Raw genomic sequence first — 17,981 nt, 5'->3', positions numbered from 1 at the left:
TTTCTACTCGACTTCCTCTGTGTTACTCAATCTCTACAATGCTCGACACATACCTTTGTGCACTCGGCAATAACTACTGCTTGGCTCATACATAAATATATATACAAATCTTATTACTTTGCTCGGCCTCTATTGAGTGGCTCAGTAGCAATGATGACCGACCAACTCTACCTAATGAACCGCTAAGTGCTTGACACTAATAGACAACTTGACTTAGAGATCAACAATCTCCCCCTTTGAAATTAGTAGCAAAAACACTTTGTCATGATCAAAACATTACATACCAAAACTATAACAAAAGTACTCCCCCTTAGACTATACTCCATAACTATAACTCAGTCTTCATAAAGACTTCCATACTTGCACCTTTTCAAAATCTTTACAAAAACTTTTCATATACACATCTCTAACTGGCTCCTTATGACATCAAAATTAGTATATACAACACAATTTCAAATTTTTGCATACAATGATCAGATATTCTGATTTTCTGCCTAACATACCTTTGATCATCAAAATATCTCCACCTTGTTTTTGTCACTTATGGCTGCTAGGGAGATGGAGTCAAACCATACTTGTCTAGAAATGGTTTGTGCAATTGTAGTACTAAAGACAAAGTATTGTCCCAACTGGTTCTGATGGATTCACAAGCTTGAATCTCTATCTCCAATTTTGTGCCAAGATCCACCACACTATTTGCAAATGACAGATTTGGATCTTGGTGAACCAATTCTTTTGCACTCTTCAAATGAATCTGCATTACCTCCAAATGGGGAGTCCACATAGCTTGAATGGATATGAGTTTAGCTCTAATTCGACTATACTTTGTAGTCAACTCAACTAGTCTACCTTGCTGAAAACTTAGCTTTGAATAATGTACAGAACTGGAACTTGCATCCATGTTCAGTGCATTTGCATTGTTCTGCAGATCAAATTCAAGCTTGTCTATTCTTTCCATGATATCATTTGTAAACATGGAACTATTACATAAGGTACTAAATAATGTTCTTACATTTTGAACCCATTGCTCCAAGTTAGTCACAATTTTAGACAACTCCACCTCTCTAACTGCTATTTCTGCTGAAATCTTCTCAATCTCCTTTTTTGTCCTTTGGATTAATTTCTCAGTTGTATCAATGTCCAGATTATTTACCTGTTCAATGATTTGGATCAATTGTTCTATTATAGGAGCACTCTCATCCAAATTACCAATCACAAAAGCATCAAGATATATAACCTTAATATCAAACAACACCTGCTTTTGTGCTTGCTTTTGCTGATATTCCCTTCTTAATTGTGCTTGTTTTGCCTTTCTAGCAAACAAGTCACTTAACACCTTCATTTGCTCCTCAGTCAAGTTTGGTTTGTCCCACTCTCATATGACTATATCCTCATCTAATGTCACTGGTTTTCCATGTAATACATGAGGGGACAGTATCTTCTTCTTCTTGATTCTTTTCCCCTTGGAGTCTGGTATGCTTAAGCTCATCATAGATAATTGTAAGTTTTGAGTGGAGACCTCCACACTCGATCTTTTGAGCTCCTTCCTACATTGTTTTCACCTCCATAGTAGAAGTCACCTAATGTTCAGGTGTTGTACCCTTCTCTCGTTCACTCTTTATCTGGAGTTCAGAAGTTGAACTCGGCTGGCCTGCCTCTTTTTCTCCCTTAATGTGAGGTCTTGGGGCTTGTGGTCTATCACCAGTGGTAGATGAATCTACCTACATCATTTGACTCTCATCTTTCTTCTCTTCCTCTTTGTTTGATCCATCATTGCCCTCTGTGGCTTCTTGTATCGTTGTAGGTGCTTGTGTGACTTCTCCTATATTAGCCAGCAGACTTTGTTGCTCGGTATCTCCATCATGCGCATCACCTTGACTATCAATTGTCGTCATTGATTTAATAGGAGTGGTTGCTAGTTGTATCAATTAAGTAGCCACCTATGTTCCAATCTTTGGATACTCTTTTACTTGTAGTAAAACAGGGTTTGAATCAAGCAACTCATCAAAGTGGGCAACTATACAAACTCAGTTTGAATTGAGCTTACAGTCAGCTGAACAGTAAAAATTGCAACATGAACGAGAGAAGGGTACAACAACCTTCTGTAGATTTACAATCTTGTACCTTATGAACATACTTTTGACATGTATAACTGGAAACTTCAACTCTAGAAGTAGTTTGTGCTTTATTGACTTTTGATCTACACTCATGTGCTTGATCACCTTGTTTTTTGCAAGTGAAACAATAATCATTGAATCTGAGTTTAGGGTATGACTTACTAGTCTTGCTCCTGCAAACATTTGTTTTATGACCTGGTTTTCCTTAGTGATAGCATGTAGACTTCTTGTTCTTTGGTTTTCCATTCGCATTCCTGTGTTCGCATTGCTTTGATGATTCTCCTTGCTCGGCACCTAATGGGAACTCAACATAGCCTAGTCCAACGGTGTCATGAGGTCTTCTTGGTGCATTCATCTGTTCACTAAGAAATCTCATAGCCTCTCTAGATTTGTTAAACCTCTCAATGAATACCTTTTCAAATTTCAACTCATTTGTTAGTCTATCATTTTCAGATTTCAGATTTGCAATCTCCAACTATTTTCCTGCAATCTCACAATTTGCACTTAGTAAATGATTGTTAACGTCAAACTGATTGTGGGTCAGCTTTTGTACTTCATTGATCCTTTCATCAAGTCTTTTAATTAACTGTGTTTTATCTTTATCAGTCATTGCCTTGTCATCTTCAGCCTTTGCTTTATCTTCCTCAACCTTTTTCTTTTGTTTGGTCACTTCGCATAGCCTTACTTCTTGAATTTCATGTTCTCTTTTCAATGCTCTAACTTCCTCATTCAAAATGTTATTCCTCTCCAACAGATCTTCCATTACTGCATCAGATTCATTGGAACTCCCTTCATCAAATAGTTCTTCAACAGTCTCTTCCTAGTATTGGGTGTCATTTTGTTGAATTGTCATCTCTTTCCTTCTTTTCAAGGATTGCGTTAATGTCTCCTTTGCAGCCTTAACTTGTTCATATGCAAGCTGAATATCAATCTTCTGGTTCTCAATGATCTTTTCCAGTTTGTAGGCTTCCATCTTCAAGATCATTAACTCCCAAGTGGTTAAACTTCTGTCAAGAGTCCACGGCTCTGATACCAATTGTTGGAAATCTAATGGGAAAGCAAGATATCGAGAGAGGGGAGGGGGTGAATCAAGATCTATAAAAACTTTAACTCTTCAAACATGAGTCATATATGATTGCTTCACAATTTAATCCTTATCTCACTATTACCATAAACCAAATCAAATTTTCACTGCAATATATAATCAAATCTAATATCTAATTGCATGAATATACTCATAGCACATAAACAACTCATAAAACATGACACAAAGATTCGGTTATGCAAAAACCCTCCAATATGAAGGTAAAACTGCGGTGGGGATCACACCCACAAATCTTCACTACTACAACAACAAAGATCACCTATTAGGGCTACAATTTTGATCACTTCTAATGATCTACCTTGTGAGGGGTCTACCCTATTAAGAGCTTACAAGACTTATTCAGTCTACCTTGATTAAAGGATTTATCCTTACAACTAAATAAGTACTTTGTTAAGAAATTTACAAAGGCCTATTAGGACCACTCTGTTAAGAGATTTAAACCATGATTATACTTTGTTAAAATGTATCAGTATCTGATCCTCCAATTTGCACTAAGATGCTGATAATAAATCTCCTCTATTCATTCACTAATCACTTCACTGATTTTATAATCTCCAACTTTGCACTTCATTGCTTCTCTGCACTACTCAGTTACACTGCCTGATTCACCTTCAACCTTGTGATGGAGCCAAAATTTATGAGTCTCCATTCTAATTTGAAGAGTGCTGCATAGGAGCAGCATTAAGTTTTTGTGACTTCAACCTCTATCATTTCCAACTTTGTCTACCTAACTAATGCCTCTTTTCAATCATGTTTTTTCTTTTAATTACCTAATCAGGTTGCCAATATTATGAGTTTATAGATTTCCTCCCTGTTCTTAACCGTGTATGGCTTTTCTCCATTTAGATATAGTCACTGAAAGGCGTTAGACTAATGTTATAGGATTATATGATCATGTGAGAAACAATAATTGTATCACGGCTGAAGCCATATCGATATCAGACATCATTGCATTTATAATAAGGATCAGATTAGAGATGGTTCAGGATCAAAGATTAATAGTCAAAATATCAAGAATGGAGCACTTTTCAATAACAATAATATGCATTCTAGCTTGGCACTTGTTCTTGATGAATTCTGCAAGGAAATTTCTCAAAGGCACAATAGACTCCCATATCGCAGAAGGTGAAAGCAAGAAAAGTTTTGTATTTCTGAATATCATTGGCTTTGAAGGAATATTAATCTGGGTCCAATGATGACTTCACAATACTCAGCGTCTAATGAATTAGAAAATGCTCAGAGGAAATGATTGTGGGATTCTTATGGAGAAAATATACCACCGACCTGAGATCCATAGTGCCTAGAGATAAGTGAGGAAAATTATTAACTCCCTAAATGTTTGCGCATGCGTGAATGGTGGATGTTGCCAACATACTATGCAGTATCTTTCTGAGGGGGAAATCTTTTTATCTGTTGTAAAGTCTCTTACAATATATGACATACTGAGGATGTGTCATGATGAGCAATAAAGCAAGAATAAGGAAACCAAGGGAATCATTATTTGGAAAAGGAATGAATTGATGATTAGAGTGAAGGATATATTCAAAAACACTTCCGGCCATATATGCAAGTCAATCTATTTATTCTGGTTTGATTACTAATATTTATTATTCTGTTGTTGATACAGGTGTTCAAGCGGAAGAGGAAGGACCTTCATAATGCCAGAGAAGGAATAAGAAATGGAACCAGCTTATTCCAGTAAGCCTCGACTTAGTAAAAGAAACACCATCTACAGGCAAGAGGAACGAAAGATCATTTCAAGTATCTTTGCATACATGTTGAAGATGTCAAGTTCAGTGCAACTACAGTAAAACCAAGTCCTCTGAATTCCAACAGTGTTTCTCATAAGAATTCCCAAACCATTAGATGACTTGAGATAGGAAAGCGACAAGGATGAAGACATCTTCAAAGGGAGATAGCGACTTGAATATGATAAAGGACGTGCTTCTACAGAGTATTTTGAACCACATTTGAACTATATTCGAACATCCGCATAAAATATGAGGCCCCGATGGTTTGTGATGTGTTTTTTTGGGAGCTTACTTATGCGATAGGAGTTCCATGTGGATGCTATGATTGAATATTGCAGAATACGGCCTACAAATTGTTGTTAAGTAGATGGAATTGCACAGAAAAGGTGACAGCAGGAACGAGAGAATGCGTCCAATGTTATAAGCTGCAGGAAAGATGTAGTTGCCGGTTATAATTAAATAGTATTTAAATCATATTTAAATATTGATTAGTTTTTATTTATGAAAGGTTGCAATATTTGGTAAGGCAATCGACATCCTCCAGCTCTCTATAAATATATGAAATAGAAAATCAAACAAACCACCATTCATTATATTTTCAAAACTCTTGGTATTCCTGAAGCATATATATTATCAAAACTCCTTTTCTGGAAGAGATTGAAATTGATCTAAGTTCTTGGGTAGCAAAAATTATTGGGCGAATATTCAATATTGTGTGATATGAAATTGTGTTGAGTGGAGTATCTACATTTGAGTGTCTTCAACACGAATTTTTTCACAGTATAATCAGTAAGATTTTTATTTGCTTTAGAGTACAATTATTATATTGTTCGTACTTTGTGATCATTTTAATTTTCTGTCAATAATCTATTATTAGGATAAGTGGATCAAATTATTCGTGGCTATTTAAACCTAATAAATACAAATATTGTGGAATATTGTAATTGTTTCCTTATTTGTATCTATTTTGTCTTTTTAAAGGTTAAAACATTATATATTGGTTTAAATAAGCATAAATGAAATAATTTGACGTGTCCTAATAATTGAATTGTTTATAGATTTAAAATACATAACATCATAAAGTTGTATGTGAAAACATATAGTTTTGACTCTATCGCCCCTTTAAATTTCAGCACTGATCATTAACTCGTCCATATTTCTCAATCTTTTTGCTGGCAATATTCTAATCTTTTTCTTTTAAGGGTTTAATATTTATTTGTTTTAGTAATTCATTTTTAATCTTATTTCAGCATTCTCAAACTTATTAATCATATTTTGAAGATTAATACTCATCATTTGCAATCCAGAAGTTTCCTTAAAATCTTGTCATTTAGGGAAATTGTCTTTGCATTTATCTGCTATAAATGTCTTGGGTCCAAGTTTGTTGTCCAGGATCAGGTGTACAAGCCTTGGTTTTGCAGAGCCAAAAGCGCAAAGGATCTAGATCGAATTGATCGATCTTGTCAAGTTGGCCACAACCGATTAGGTATCCCAGCATCGAGCAGGCAAGCTCGTAGGATTCTAATCAACGGTTTTGGGAACCAACACCTTGCATGCATCCAATCCTTCAAACGTCGCAAGCACACAACCACCTTAATTTCCATCACCATCTCGTGCTTAAATAGATTCATTAGAAGCTTCTAGATGTGGATCAACAATCGAGATTCATCCATTTTGCCTCTTAACCTTTCAATATTTTGATTGGTTAAACTACTTACATAAGGATTAATGATGCATAAATGAACATGTAATCATTTCCATGATTGACTCCTCAATCATAAAAATACATCCCCAAGTTGGCAAAATGATTTACATAGGATTTAGTGTCATTCCAAAAAAATATGTCAAAATTGTTTTACTCAGCACTTGAACTTAATGACGCTCAGTCATAACTATTATGCATGTTGTCACTAGGCATCTACTTTGCTCGACTCCATGTGTGTTACTTGGTCTCTACTGTGCTTAGCACATATTTTCTCCTTCTAACAAACTCAGCTTATACTTGGAGTACTCAACGACCTTTGTGCACTTGGCAGTAGCTACTGCTCGACTCATACATAAATATATATACAAATCTTATTACATTGGTCGGCGTCTATCGACTGGCTCGGTCCAAGAAAAAGAGGCTAAGGAGCTTTTCCACTTCCTTAATGAAGAGTGGGTTGGCATTTTGCTGTACAAGAGGCTCGACGGTAGCTAGTTTCTTTCAATATGGTGGTTCTTTTTTGCTCTAATAGCCAATGGCGCTTTGATACTCTTAAGATTTTCTATATGTTTAAAAACTCTAGCCCTGTGTGGCTTAATAGTTTAGTCCACTATGATATGATGAACTTTCATAGTTTATTTTGCTTTCTGTTAATTGATCACGCTAGAACTTTGATGCTTAATTCCTTTCTTAAGTTAGTCTTTGATAGAGGAAAGTAACTGTGGGGCTTATCTTTCCATTCTTTGGGTGATGTTAATCCTTTGTTAATGTGCATCTAAAGTGCTGCTTGTACCATGGACTAGGACCCCCTTCCTGAAGCTTTTATCAAAAACATGTGTCCCTAATTTCTACTATCTTGAAAAACTATAAATCATAGAAGCACATATTTTTAATTTATTGTGATTTTTCCTACTAAATCTTAAATCATGTCTACCATAAATTGCCAAAATAGTCACAAGAATCAAATTTGCTAGGCCACCACATTTCTGCTGATTTTATGACCAAATTTTCATCTGATTTATTAACAATAAAATGCACTATGCACAATTTCTTTATAAGTAATTGCAAGTTTTCTACACTTATATCAACATTTTGGTCAAAAAGAATCTAGGTTTAGGATTTTTTCCTCATTTAGGGCAGCTGTTTCAGATTTTCTACCTAATCCTAACTCTAGCTCAAATTTTAACCCAATAAATTAAAAATATATTTATGTTTTAGTATGCCAAGAAATTTCTGGAAAACATATTTGCTTCTTAACTGCCCAACTCATATATGCTCATGCTAACTTGCAAAATAACATAAACATATTTTATGTTGCATTTTGCACCTCAAATAAAGAAGCCTTAACTTGCAAGATTCCATTTCCTCAATAGCATTAAAATTTATTATAAAAAAGAAATTCAGCTCAAGTCAAAGAATTTTTAAAAAGTGCACATGGCAATCTCCGCAACAGCATTAACAATTAAATCAATGGCATTTATCACTCAAGTCAAAGAAGTTCTATATTGTGTGCTACAATCTCCGCACCAGCAAAAGGAATTACAATTTATGATATTGGAAAGACTCAAACAAAATGCATGGAAGGGTAATTTTATAATCTGAAACAAACACCTATACTTACCGGGAGCCAAAATGTTGATACAAACACTATAACTGAAATGACTGAGATACAAAGACATGGCAAAAGATACGGGAACCTGCACATTTTGAGGCACATTCATATGCATAGAATAGCCATTTAAAACAATATGAAATATCACAATTATTTAATTATCTTAAACCATTAATTTCTAAGGTGATCACAAGTAGGTCAGTGAATTATTGAGTCAGATTATAATATACTGAGATAATTCAGATTTTTTGAAAAATACCTTCCAAATAAAGATTTCTTTGAGAATACATTTGGATATTTGTCTGCTGGCTGTCCCAAAAATGGAAAATTATCAACATGTGAAGACTTTTAACATGTAGAATTGAGAGAATAATGAAGAAAAAAATATACAATAACATTGCAGTGAGAGATTAGAGAGATCAAATGTTGTCCCAGGAAAAGATGCAATTTAAATGACATGCTTTTTTAATATAAAGAGGTTTCTTAAGTGGGAAAAAACACTCTGCGGTGGAAATAAAACTGCACTTAACAATATGAAATCTGAAAGGCTGGTTCAGATTGCATCAAACTGAAGCCAAGAAGTATAAGAATTATTGAGGTCTACTTGAAGATGCAAAGTTAAAAGTAAAAGCACTTATCAAGTGGTCATTTAGTTAAACTTATAAGCAGCTTTTTGCATTCATAAGAAGAAACCTTAAGATGTTGTATCACACGAACATTTTGTAGGCCATCTTTTGCCCTGCCATATCTAGTTTCATTTGACATATCTTATTCTATGAGGTAGGAAACCTACGAAATCTTCTGTGGCTATGCCTTCCTGTAATATCCCCTTCTGGGACATAAGACGTCAATTAAATAATTAAGTCTTAAGTTGTTAAGTTAGATCCAACTTAATGACAACTTAATTTAGTTATTTAATAAAGTAGCAAAATAATTTTAATGGAGCCTAGTGAATAATTTAAAAAGTCATTTTAATTTAAAGAGAGGAAATAAAGGTACAAAGAAAAGGAATACCAAGAGGTAGACAGTGGGAAAATGAAGCCACAGGGATGTGCTATAAAAGAACATTGAGAGGCTTAATTTTGGACATGCTTGGCTTTCAGTCCTGAAAACCTGAGGACAGAAACCTTTGGAATTTATTGGTGGGATGGATGGAAACACAATTTATCTTTGGAGGCGGATTTGCAACAAAGTTCACAGCTGAAAAACTTTGTCAAGTCCTCATCTGAAGACAAACTTGTAGTAATAGAGGTATTTCATAACTGTCAGAAAAATAAGGTTGTAATGATTTATCTTCATATTTAATTTCAGACCTCTATTTCAGTTTGATATTATGAATTTCAATATAATCTGTTGGATAGATAGATAAACAGTTGCATGCAAATTGTTTGTTAAAATTTATGTGGATCATTTAGTAAAAATCTGGAGCAATTATCTATAGGTGATATTTCAGTGGTATCTAAGAAATGTATCCTGCCAACCTGTGAGATCTTTATAAATAACACAAATGCAGCTTGGTTGCTTTGTTGGGTTTTGGGATGGCTATATTGGAACATATATATATATATATATATATATATATATATATATATATATATCTTCTCTCCACATGTAAAGGAATATGGATCCTCGATAGAATACAATTTTATATATATATATATATATATATATATATATATATATGCTGTTCTTAACTTTCAGACTTGATCAGATAATGATACTGATATGTATTAATTTCAGACTTGTAACTTCCGATTAGATATACGATGCCTCTAATATTTATATTATCTTCTATCTTGTGTCTTCGGATTGAATATATAATTCACAGAATTTCATAAGATATTACTATCAACTTAGCAGAAAACGGATAACTTAGAACGTGTATTATTATGCAGATGAGAGTGGGAGTGGTAATCGCATGTATTTGTTTGGATGCTTTTCCAACAGTCACTTACACGGCATATATACAAAATGAAAGGTCTCCCCACGTAGGGGCATGACCCTACATGGCTTATGCCACATGACCCTATGTGGTCTTTTATTTTGACTAAAGTAAGATTATCCCAATCATAATTGGGTCTCATAAAACAAAGCATCGGTGCCTTAGAACAAATCAAGCCTTAAGACAATCACAGCAATATGAGATTAGTCTAGATCGATGCGCGTGTGTGCGTGCGTGCCTGTGTGTGTGGGTGTGTGCGTGCGTGCATGTGTGTGTGTGTGTGTGGGTGTGTGGGTGTGTGCCTATGTGTGCGGGTGTGTGTGTGTGTGTGTGTGCCTGTGTCTGTGTCTGTGTCTATGTTTGTGCGTGCCTCTGTGTGTGTGTGTGTGTGTGCGTGTGTGCCTATGTGTGTGTGTGGATATAATATATATACAACCACAATCATTATAATTTACAGCATAAATCAATCTGACTTATGCTATGTCATTAACACTACACAGTGGAAGCCATATGAAGAGTGTTTAAGGAAGCAAATATTTTCCATGCTAATTGCCTTTGTATTGCTTATTAAGAATTGATTTAATTGAGGTTTGAGAAGCATAACTTGATATTTGAGAATGACTTTTAGAAAAAAGTTGGGCTCTTTTGATATATGAAGTCGTAGCAAATGTTCGACTTTAAAAAACAAATTCATTATATTTGCCAATATTTTGTGGGGTCAATTCACCTCTCGGCTTGACAAGTATTTAAGTGAAGAATTTATTCTTGCCAGTATTAGATTAAAAAATGAGTCATCTTTGTAAAAGCTTCATATATTTTGGTATATTTGGCTTCCTTATGGTTAAAAATATATTGACACAAATGCCTAAGTTCATTACCAGCGATTATTGATGTTTTGTGACTAAAATTTTGGCATCTTGAGCTGAGTATAGGGGTCACTGGATATAAAGAGAAGCACATTGTGTTGTGAGCATTATAACTTTAAATCACATGGTCAAGCTTGAAGATACTAACAATATTTTAATTGTCATCAATGTATATAGCTGAAGTTCGGAGTGATTCTTGGAAGGCTTGATGTTTGATGCTTAATGTCATGACAATTTATTTGAGCCCACATTTACTACAAGGGCCAAATATTTACGAATAAAACTCCCTCATTGGTGGTAACATGGATGGCATCAATATTTAAGTCGTGCTTTCTCCTTGCAAGTCAGCACTAAGGAAATATATTCCGCTGACAGCTAAATTTATTCTTTGAATGTTTTCAAGGATTAGAGTAATCTTAGGAAGCCATTCCCTTGTCCTTCTAAGCCGAATTGTGGCCACAATGAGCTGGCAATAGATTCATTTCAGAATGTGAGGACAAGCTCAAGAGGGACATGGCATAGACTCGGTTCAATCAACACTATGATATCTGTAATATTTGAGGTTGCAACTTTAGGTCAGAAAAATGGACTCTAAACATTTTTTTCAGTTTCAAAACATCAAGCTATGAAATTAATGAATGTAATTGGACTGTGGATTCCAGACTGTCGTTTTTTAATTTTAGGTAAAAGAATTCCAGTACTGAATTCCATGTTATATGTGAACTTATGAATCCACTTTTATATTGGTAACATGGAATTTCAGTTATTTTATTGTTATAAACACATATGACTTACTGAATGTTAAATACAACCAACCTGAAAACAAACATGCAACTCAAGACAGCAATACAGTGACTGACTGTTATCAAATTAGAAGCATTTGGAACAGGAAATTGAGAGGGGATATTCTAGTGGGTTACTGCAAAATCCTTTATGCTAATTGCACACAAACTATTTGAAAAATTGCCAAAGAGTAGAAGGGAAAAATCTAGCAAGAAACAGGGGTAGATAGCACAGAGGTAAAACAAAATGAAACAACGGTACACCAGAAAAGCATTTTTTTCTCGCAAGAATTTAATGACACACTTTATGATGAACAGCTAAGGGATTTACAAAAAGAAAGTAGGGAATCAACTCTATGTGATTGGATTACAATTGAAGTTCCTAAAGTTTTTCATTGGTGTTTTATTTAAGTTGGAGGAATTAGACACATTTGTCCAAAGCTAAGCCACAAGGTTCGAATTCAAATTTGAGTTTGTCAATCATAAAATTCAGGAAAAAAAATCAGAAAAAAAAATGACATTAAATTTAACTTATATAATTTATCTATGTTTAAATATAAGTAATATATCCACAAAATTGCCAAAATAGTTTGACATTGCTAAATAATTCAACTAAATAACTTAATATTATCTGAAAATAATAATCTTATTATAAATAAAAATATTATATTAAATATCATAAAATTTGGATGAAGTTCGAAAAGGGTTAAAATTTGCTCAAATTTGAGCTTCATGGATGAAATTTGGTGTATCGTGTGACTTAGGTCCATAGTAGACCAGTCACATTGGAGGCTTTTCAAATTAGGATTTGCAACCCTCAATGCTTCCGTTTGCCTAGCATAGGTTATTAGAATATTTGAAGGTTCTACAGCTAATTGTGGAGAGCCTACATGGGTTACATGATGTCAAAGCCCCTACTTTTGGTAAGAGGGATTAGATTTTAGAGACTATGGAAGGAACTAGATGTATCATTATGTTGGATCTCGGATGCGAAAAAATGATTTTTTAAGTGTTTTGGTGTTTTTTTAAGGGAAATCAAGAAACATCATCCATACAATGTAAAGGCTTTTATGCAAATTATTTTATCTTTAATTAGATTTTAGAGACTATGGAAGGAACTAGATGTATCATTATGTTGGATCTCGGATGCGAAAAAATGATTTTTTAAGTGTTTTGGTGTTTTTTTAAGGGAAATCAAGAAACATCATCCATACAATGTAAAGGCTTTTATGCAAATTATTTTATCTTTAATTGTGGATGAAGATGTTGATATCTACAAGCAATTGCAATTAGATGTGTTAGCCATTTGAAGAAAAGAGCATAACATCTCACCTATGGCTTATGAGTTCTCAAAAGGGTTGACTGAGCAGAACATTGAAAGGTTCCAAAATAAGTGACTGAAAATGAACCAATCTCAATGGGCTTACAGGTAGGTTGCAGGGTCTTCCAAAAAGAGTAAGGACCAAATGAGAAGGGAGCAATTTGTTTTACATGCCAAGAGACTCGGACAGCTAATCACATTTGTGGGGACAATAAGGAAGATAAGTCAACCAAAGAAGTTTGGACTAGTGTTAAATAAAATAGAAATCCCACGGTTTGGCTCTAACAAAACACCAAAAATGTTAGTGAGGAGATGGATTCAGACAATGTTATAGGAAAGGGATATACAAACCAATTAAATGGTGTCTTAGAAGTTGTTATTGACAACCATTTTGATTAAGATAGTTTTACTCAAGGTGAAAGCATGTTGGAATCTCAAGATGTTTCCAAGGAAGAAAATGAATCTTCACATGATGAAAAGTCATTTAAAGATGATGATGTAACAACAATGCATTCAAACATGAAGCTTAATCTGATAAATTTGAAATTGTTACAGCGGATGATGAATTGTCTATTGGCCAAGGATTGTTCTAACTCTCAAGGGGCTGATTTGAAGGATAAATCAAAGCAGGCATTTAAAGATAACAGTGTTGATACACATACTTTGAAGGATCAGCTAAAGATCATCGATGATATGGTTATTGCAGCTTTAGTACATTATGATGACACTTATAGGATCATCGAAGATCTCTATGGGGAGGTTCAAATTGAAATGAGACCAAAAGGCAAGGAAAGTGAGTTTTATTTTGTAGACTTCCAAGTGGTCAAAGTGGCTCTGGAATCAATGAAATTTGATTATTTGTGTTTACTTTCAAGCATTAAAAGATAACAGTGTTGATACACATACTTTGAAGGATCAGGTAAAGATCATCGCTGATATGGTTATTGCAGCTTTAGTACATTATGATGACACTTATAAGATCATTGAAGATCTCTATGGGGAGGTTCAAATTGAAATGAGACAAAAGGGTTTGGAAAGTGAGTTTTATTTTGTAGACTTGCAAGTGGTCAAAGTGGCTCTAGAATCAATGAAATTTGATTATTTGTGTTTACTTCTGAGCAGGGATCATATCTTAAATATTGTTGAAGTATATGTTGATAAATTGAAAGGAAAAGAAGATGAGGTCAATAAGCTTGTCATGGAGCTTTTTAATACATAGAATATAATGCCTACTCCTAGTTGACTTTTCTGATTGTATTGTCGGATTCTTTTAGGCCTATTTTACGTTTATGTTTATGATTGTCAGTACTTGGTTACCGGATTTAATTAGATGTTATTTCATACTCACTTGATTTATGTGATGAGTTAGTTATTTCATGTGTTTAGAATTATTTCTATGATGATATGTGTATGTTCATACATCGATTTCAGTTATTGCGTGATCTTAGTTAGATAAATTATTTACATGCAGTTTTATGGATACTTACCCCATACTTGCATGTGTATGGTGTACGTGTATGTTTTACTTTATGATTGACGTTCCTGATGTGGTTGAGGAGGGAGTCGTAGTCACCTGCTAGTCGGGATCTACACAATGTAGCACTCCCCACCATTGCCTGTTTAGTTTAGAATATATGTGGATGTAAATGCGTGGATTTTATGCAGGATTGCAAGTACCAAATATCAACTTCCCTAACTTACTAGGATGAGCATACCCTATCGTAATATCTCAATGGTATAAGTGGGAAGATAATTCTTGAATCTAAATCCTAACCCTAAGCTAATTGTCCTAGAAAGTAGGACAAGTATCTGAGTTGTTTACGCTTCTGAATTCATCAAGTGACGAGAATTTGTGATTTTGACCCTGGAGTTTGATTATGTGCTTTGTCTTTCAGTAGAGCTTTCGGATTTGGTTTTGTCGGTTTATGATATTTTCAGTTATAATTAAATAAACAAAAAGAGTATTTGTTGATTTAGTTTAATGAAAATTTTATAAAGAAAATTCGATATTTAATTATATTTAATTAATTGAGAAATTGATTAAATAAAAGAATTAAATTTTAAAGATTTAATTAAAGTTATAATTTTGGCGTATTTATATTTATTTAATTTTATGATAATTATTTAGGAGTTTTATTTTAATAATAAACTCTAAATAATATTATTAGTTAAATTAATAAATATTTGATTTAAAACATCTCGTAATTTAATAAGAGAGAAAAATGAATTGATTTAATAAGTTTATTTTAATTAAATTGCATAAAGCTTGCACATGAAAATTAAAATAATAAAAATAATTAAAGGAAAGGGGGCTTTTTGCATGATTGCACAATAAAAGCCCTACATTTGGGGAAAAACTCTTTATCAGGAAATTAGAGTTCATTTCTCCACACACAAGTTTGAAGGAGCCGATTTCCGAAAAGAAAGTTTTCGAAAGAGAAGGAAAATTTTGCATGTTCTGTGCATTCGTTATTTAGCATCAAATCCAAGTAGGATCTTGTGAGTTTTGCGCAATAGTTCTTGCATTGAAAATATTTGTCTTTTCCGTGTTTGTTGTGTTTCTGTTTCCAGAATTCCTTTGGGTTAAAACCCTTGTATGTGATTTTATCGTTCTTCACTTGAGAAACCTCTATATATTGAATTGAGAATCTAAAACCCTTGTATGTGATTTTATCGTTCTTCACTTGAGAAACCTTTGTATATGAATTGAGAATCTAAAACCCTTGTTGTGATTCTATTGCTTTTCTTTTGAAAACGTCTGTATACAAATTGATCATTGAAAACCCTCATTCAATGAATCTTGGGTATTCGTTTAATTAGTTGGTTGATTTCGAGCTGGGTTTTATATACCAAAGATTTAAACTCTACAAATTTGATAGGTTCTTATTCATTTTTTATCAAATCTATTGTGCAAATTTATTTTTTAAAATTATGATAATTATACTACCATATAAAAATGGGAATTGGAAGGTTTTGTTTTGATTGGTTTTATAAAAAAAATATATGTTAATGGGAAGCAAGGCCACCACCCCCCACCCTCCCCCTCTCCTTCTATATTCTTTTTGCATCCTTTACTGGGTCTGCACGTGCAGTAGGCCTACTACAGTAGTAGCAACCTACACACTACAAAAGCCTACGGCCACTTCTTATTAAAAGGTAAGGGTTTGTTATTTTTATTAATATTTTAATATATATGAAATTTTAAAACAATTTTATTTTATTAAATGTTTATATATATATATATATATATATATACATATTATTAAATGTTAAATGTTTGTTAATAATTATTATTTAATATAAATATTATTATTGATAGTAATTATTACTTTGTTTATAAATTTAAAATTATTTATTAATGATCTAATATGAATTTTGATTAATTAAATGATTTTGATCTTTAGTAAATTAATCAATTATTGTTAAATCGTTTAATAAATTTTAGATGAAAGTTTGTTAATTAATGAAATATATTTGAAAGTACTTATTGTTAATTGTGATTTGGGGAAAATTGGTAAACTCAAGTGTTGGTTGACAGTCAATGTCATATTTAAATTGACTTTTAATAAGATTTTTGAACCTATTGTTCTTGTGAATTTGGAAACATCAGCAAAACAACACTAGGGAAATTTTATGATTTGGAAACCTTAGTAATATACATAATTTGGAAAGACGGAAACTAAAACCCTACTTGCATATCGAATCTTGTGTTTTGATAACGAATTGAACTATGAAACTATGTTTAAACAACTTTTCATGATTTGTTGAGTATTGAGACTTGTATGGACCTGAGAACATTAGCAAACCCATGACTTGAAAATGAAATGAAGACTTGAAAACCTAAAAATGAAAATTGAACTTTTGTGTTTTCAAAACCTAATGATTTACGAAAGTTACATTGTTTGGTATTGTATGCGGTTTGTGGTTTACTGATGTTGGGTTTGGATTTTGACTTAGTACTTTGACCAAACCAGGATGTTTACCAGAGGCTTGGGAGTTCTGTTATGTGATCTTCCAATATATGTGTGTTTTTCATCTTATTTTTGACAGTTGTGTCTACGTGATGATTTGGGATCCTAGCATTAGCATGTTTGGTGCTTTAATTTAGTGGGATTTTAATGAGTGGTTTCACAACTTTGGTCGTACTAGTGATTGCATCAGACTAGCACAGTGGATTGGTGAAGAAACACTCGTTAGGTTGATATGGGATTTAAGCATTTGGTTTCAGCATACATGTGCAGATTGCTTGAGAGCAAACAATCTCCAAGAAGGTAGGATAATAATGTCCCCTTTTGAGACATTAGAAGTAAATTATATAATAAATTTTAAGTTGTCAAGTTATATTCAGTTTAATGACAACTTAATTTAAAATTTTGGTGAAGTATTGAAATGAATTTGATGGATCTTAGTGACAAATTAATTAAGTCTTTCTTATTTTAAGAGGGGAAATGAAGGAACAAAGAAAAGGAATATCAAGAGGCAAGAAGAGAGAAACAAAGAGTCATAGGGATGTGCTACAAAAGAACATTGTGAGGCTCATTGTGGATATGCATGCTTATTGTTTTCTCTTGGAAATTTTAGGGAAGCTTTAGCTTTCAGTTTTTAATAAATCTGAGGACAGAAACCTTCGGAATTTCTCAATTTATTATACAGAAACCCAATTCATCTTTGGAGTTGGATTTGCGATGAAGTTCATAGTTGTGCCAATTTGTGAGGTCTTCATCTTAAGACAAGCTCGTAGAAATAGAAGGCATTTGATATCTGTCTGAAAAATATGGTT

At 33.4% G+C, this 17,981-nt stretch overlaps 1 protein-coding gene across 2 annotated transcripts in view; it reads right to left on the bottom strand.

The window, feature by feature from the left end:
• The window catches only part of LOC149535084 (protein ZINC INDUCED FACILITATOR-LIKE 1-like), a 117,541-nt gene that overhangs the window by 85,804 nt on the left and 13,756 nt on the right, over window positions 1-17,981 (bottom strand). Inside the window, exons 9-10 of one of the 2 annotated variants that reach the window (XM_089803725.1) lie at window positions 8,550-8,599; window positions 8,300-8,375 (exon numbers count right to left, since the gene is read on the bottom strand). The exons of the other annotated variant lie outside the window; for it this stretch is intronic. Coding sequence (XP_089659851.1) covers window positions 8,300-8,375; window positions 8,550-8,599 — 126 coding nt within the window. The remainder of the gene's footprint in view (window positions 1-8,299; window positions 8,376-8,549; window positions 8,600-17,981) is intronic. 2 annotated transcript variants of the gene reach the window in all.

The sequence above is a fragment of the Cupressus sempervirens genome, chromosome 10, assembly GCF_028749045.1.
Source record: "Cupressus sempervirens isolate cs-2001-9-10 chromosome 10, ASM2874904v1, whole genome shotgun sequence".
Lineage (NCBI taxonomy): Eukaryota > Viridiplantae > Streptophyta > Pinopsida > Cupressales > Cupressaceae > Cupressus > Cupressus sempervirens.
The sequence above is the reverse complement of the archived record's forward strand: the minus strand, read 5'-3'. Positions and strand labels throughout refer to the sequence as shown.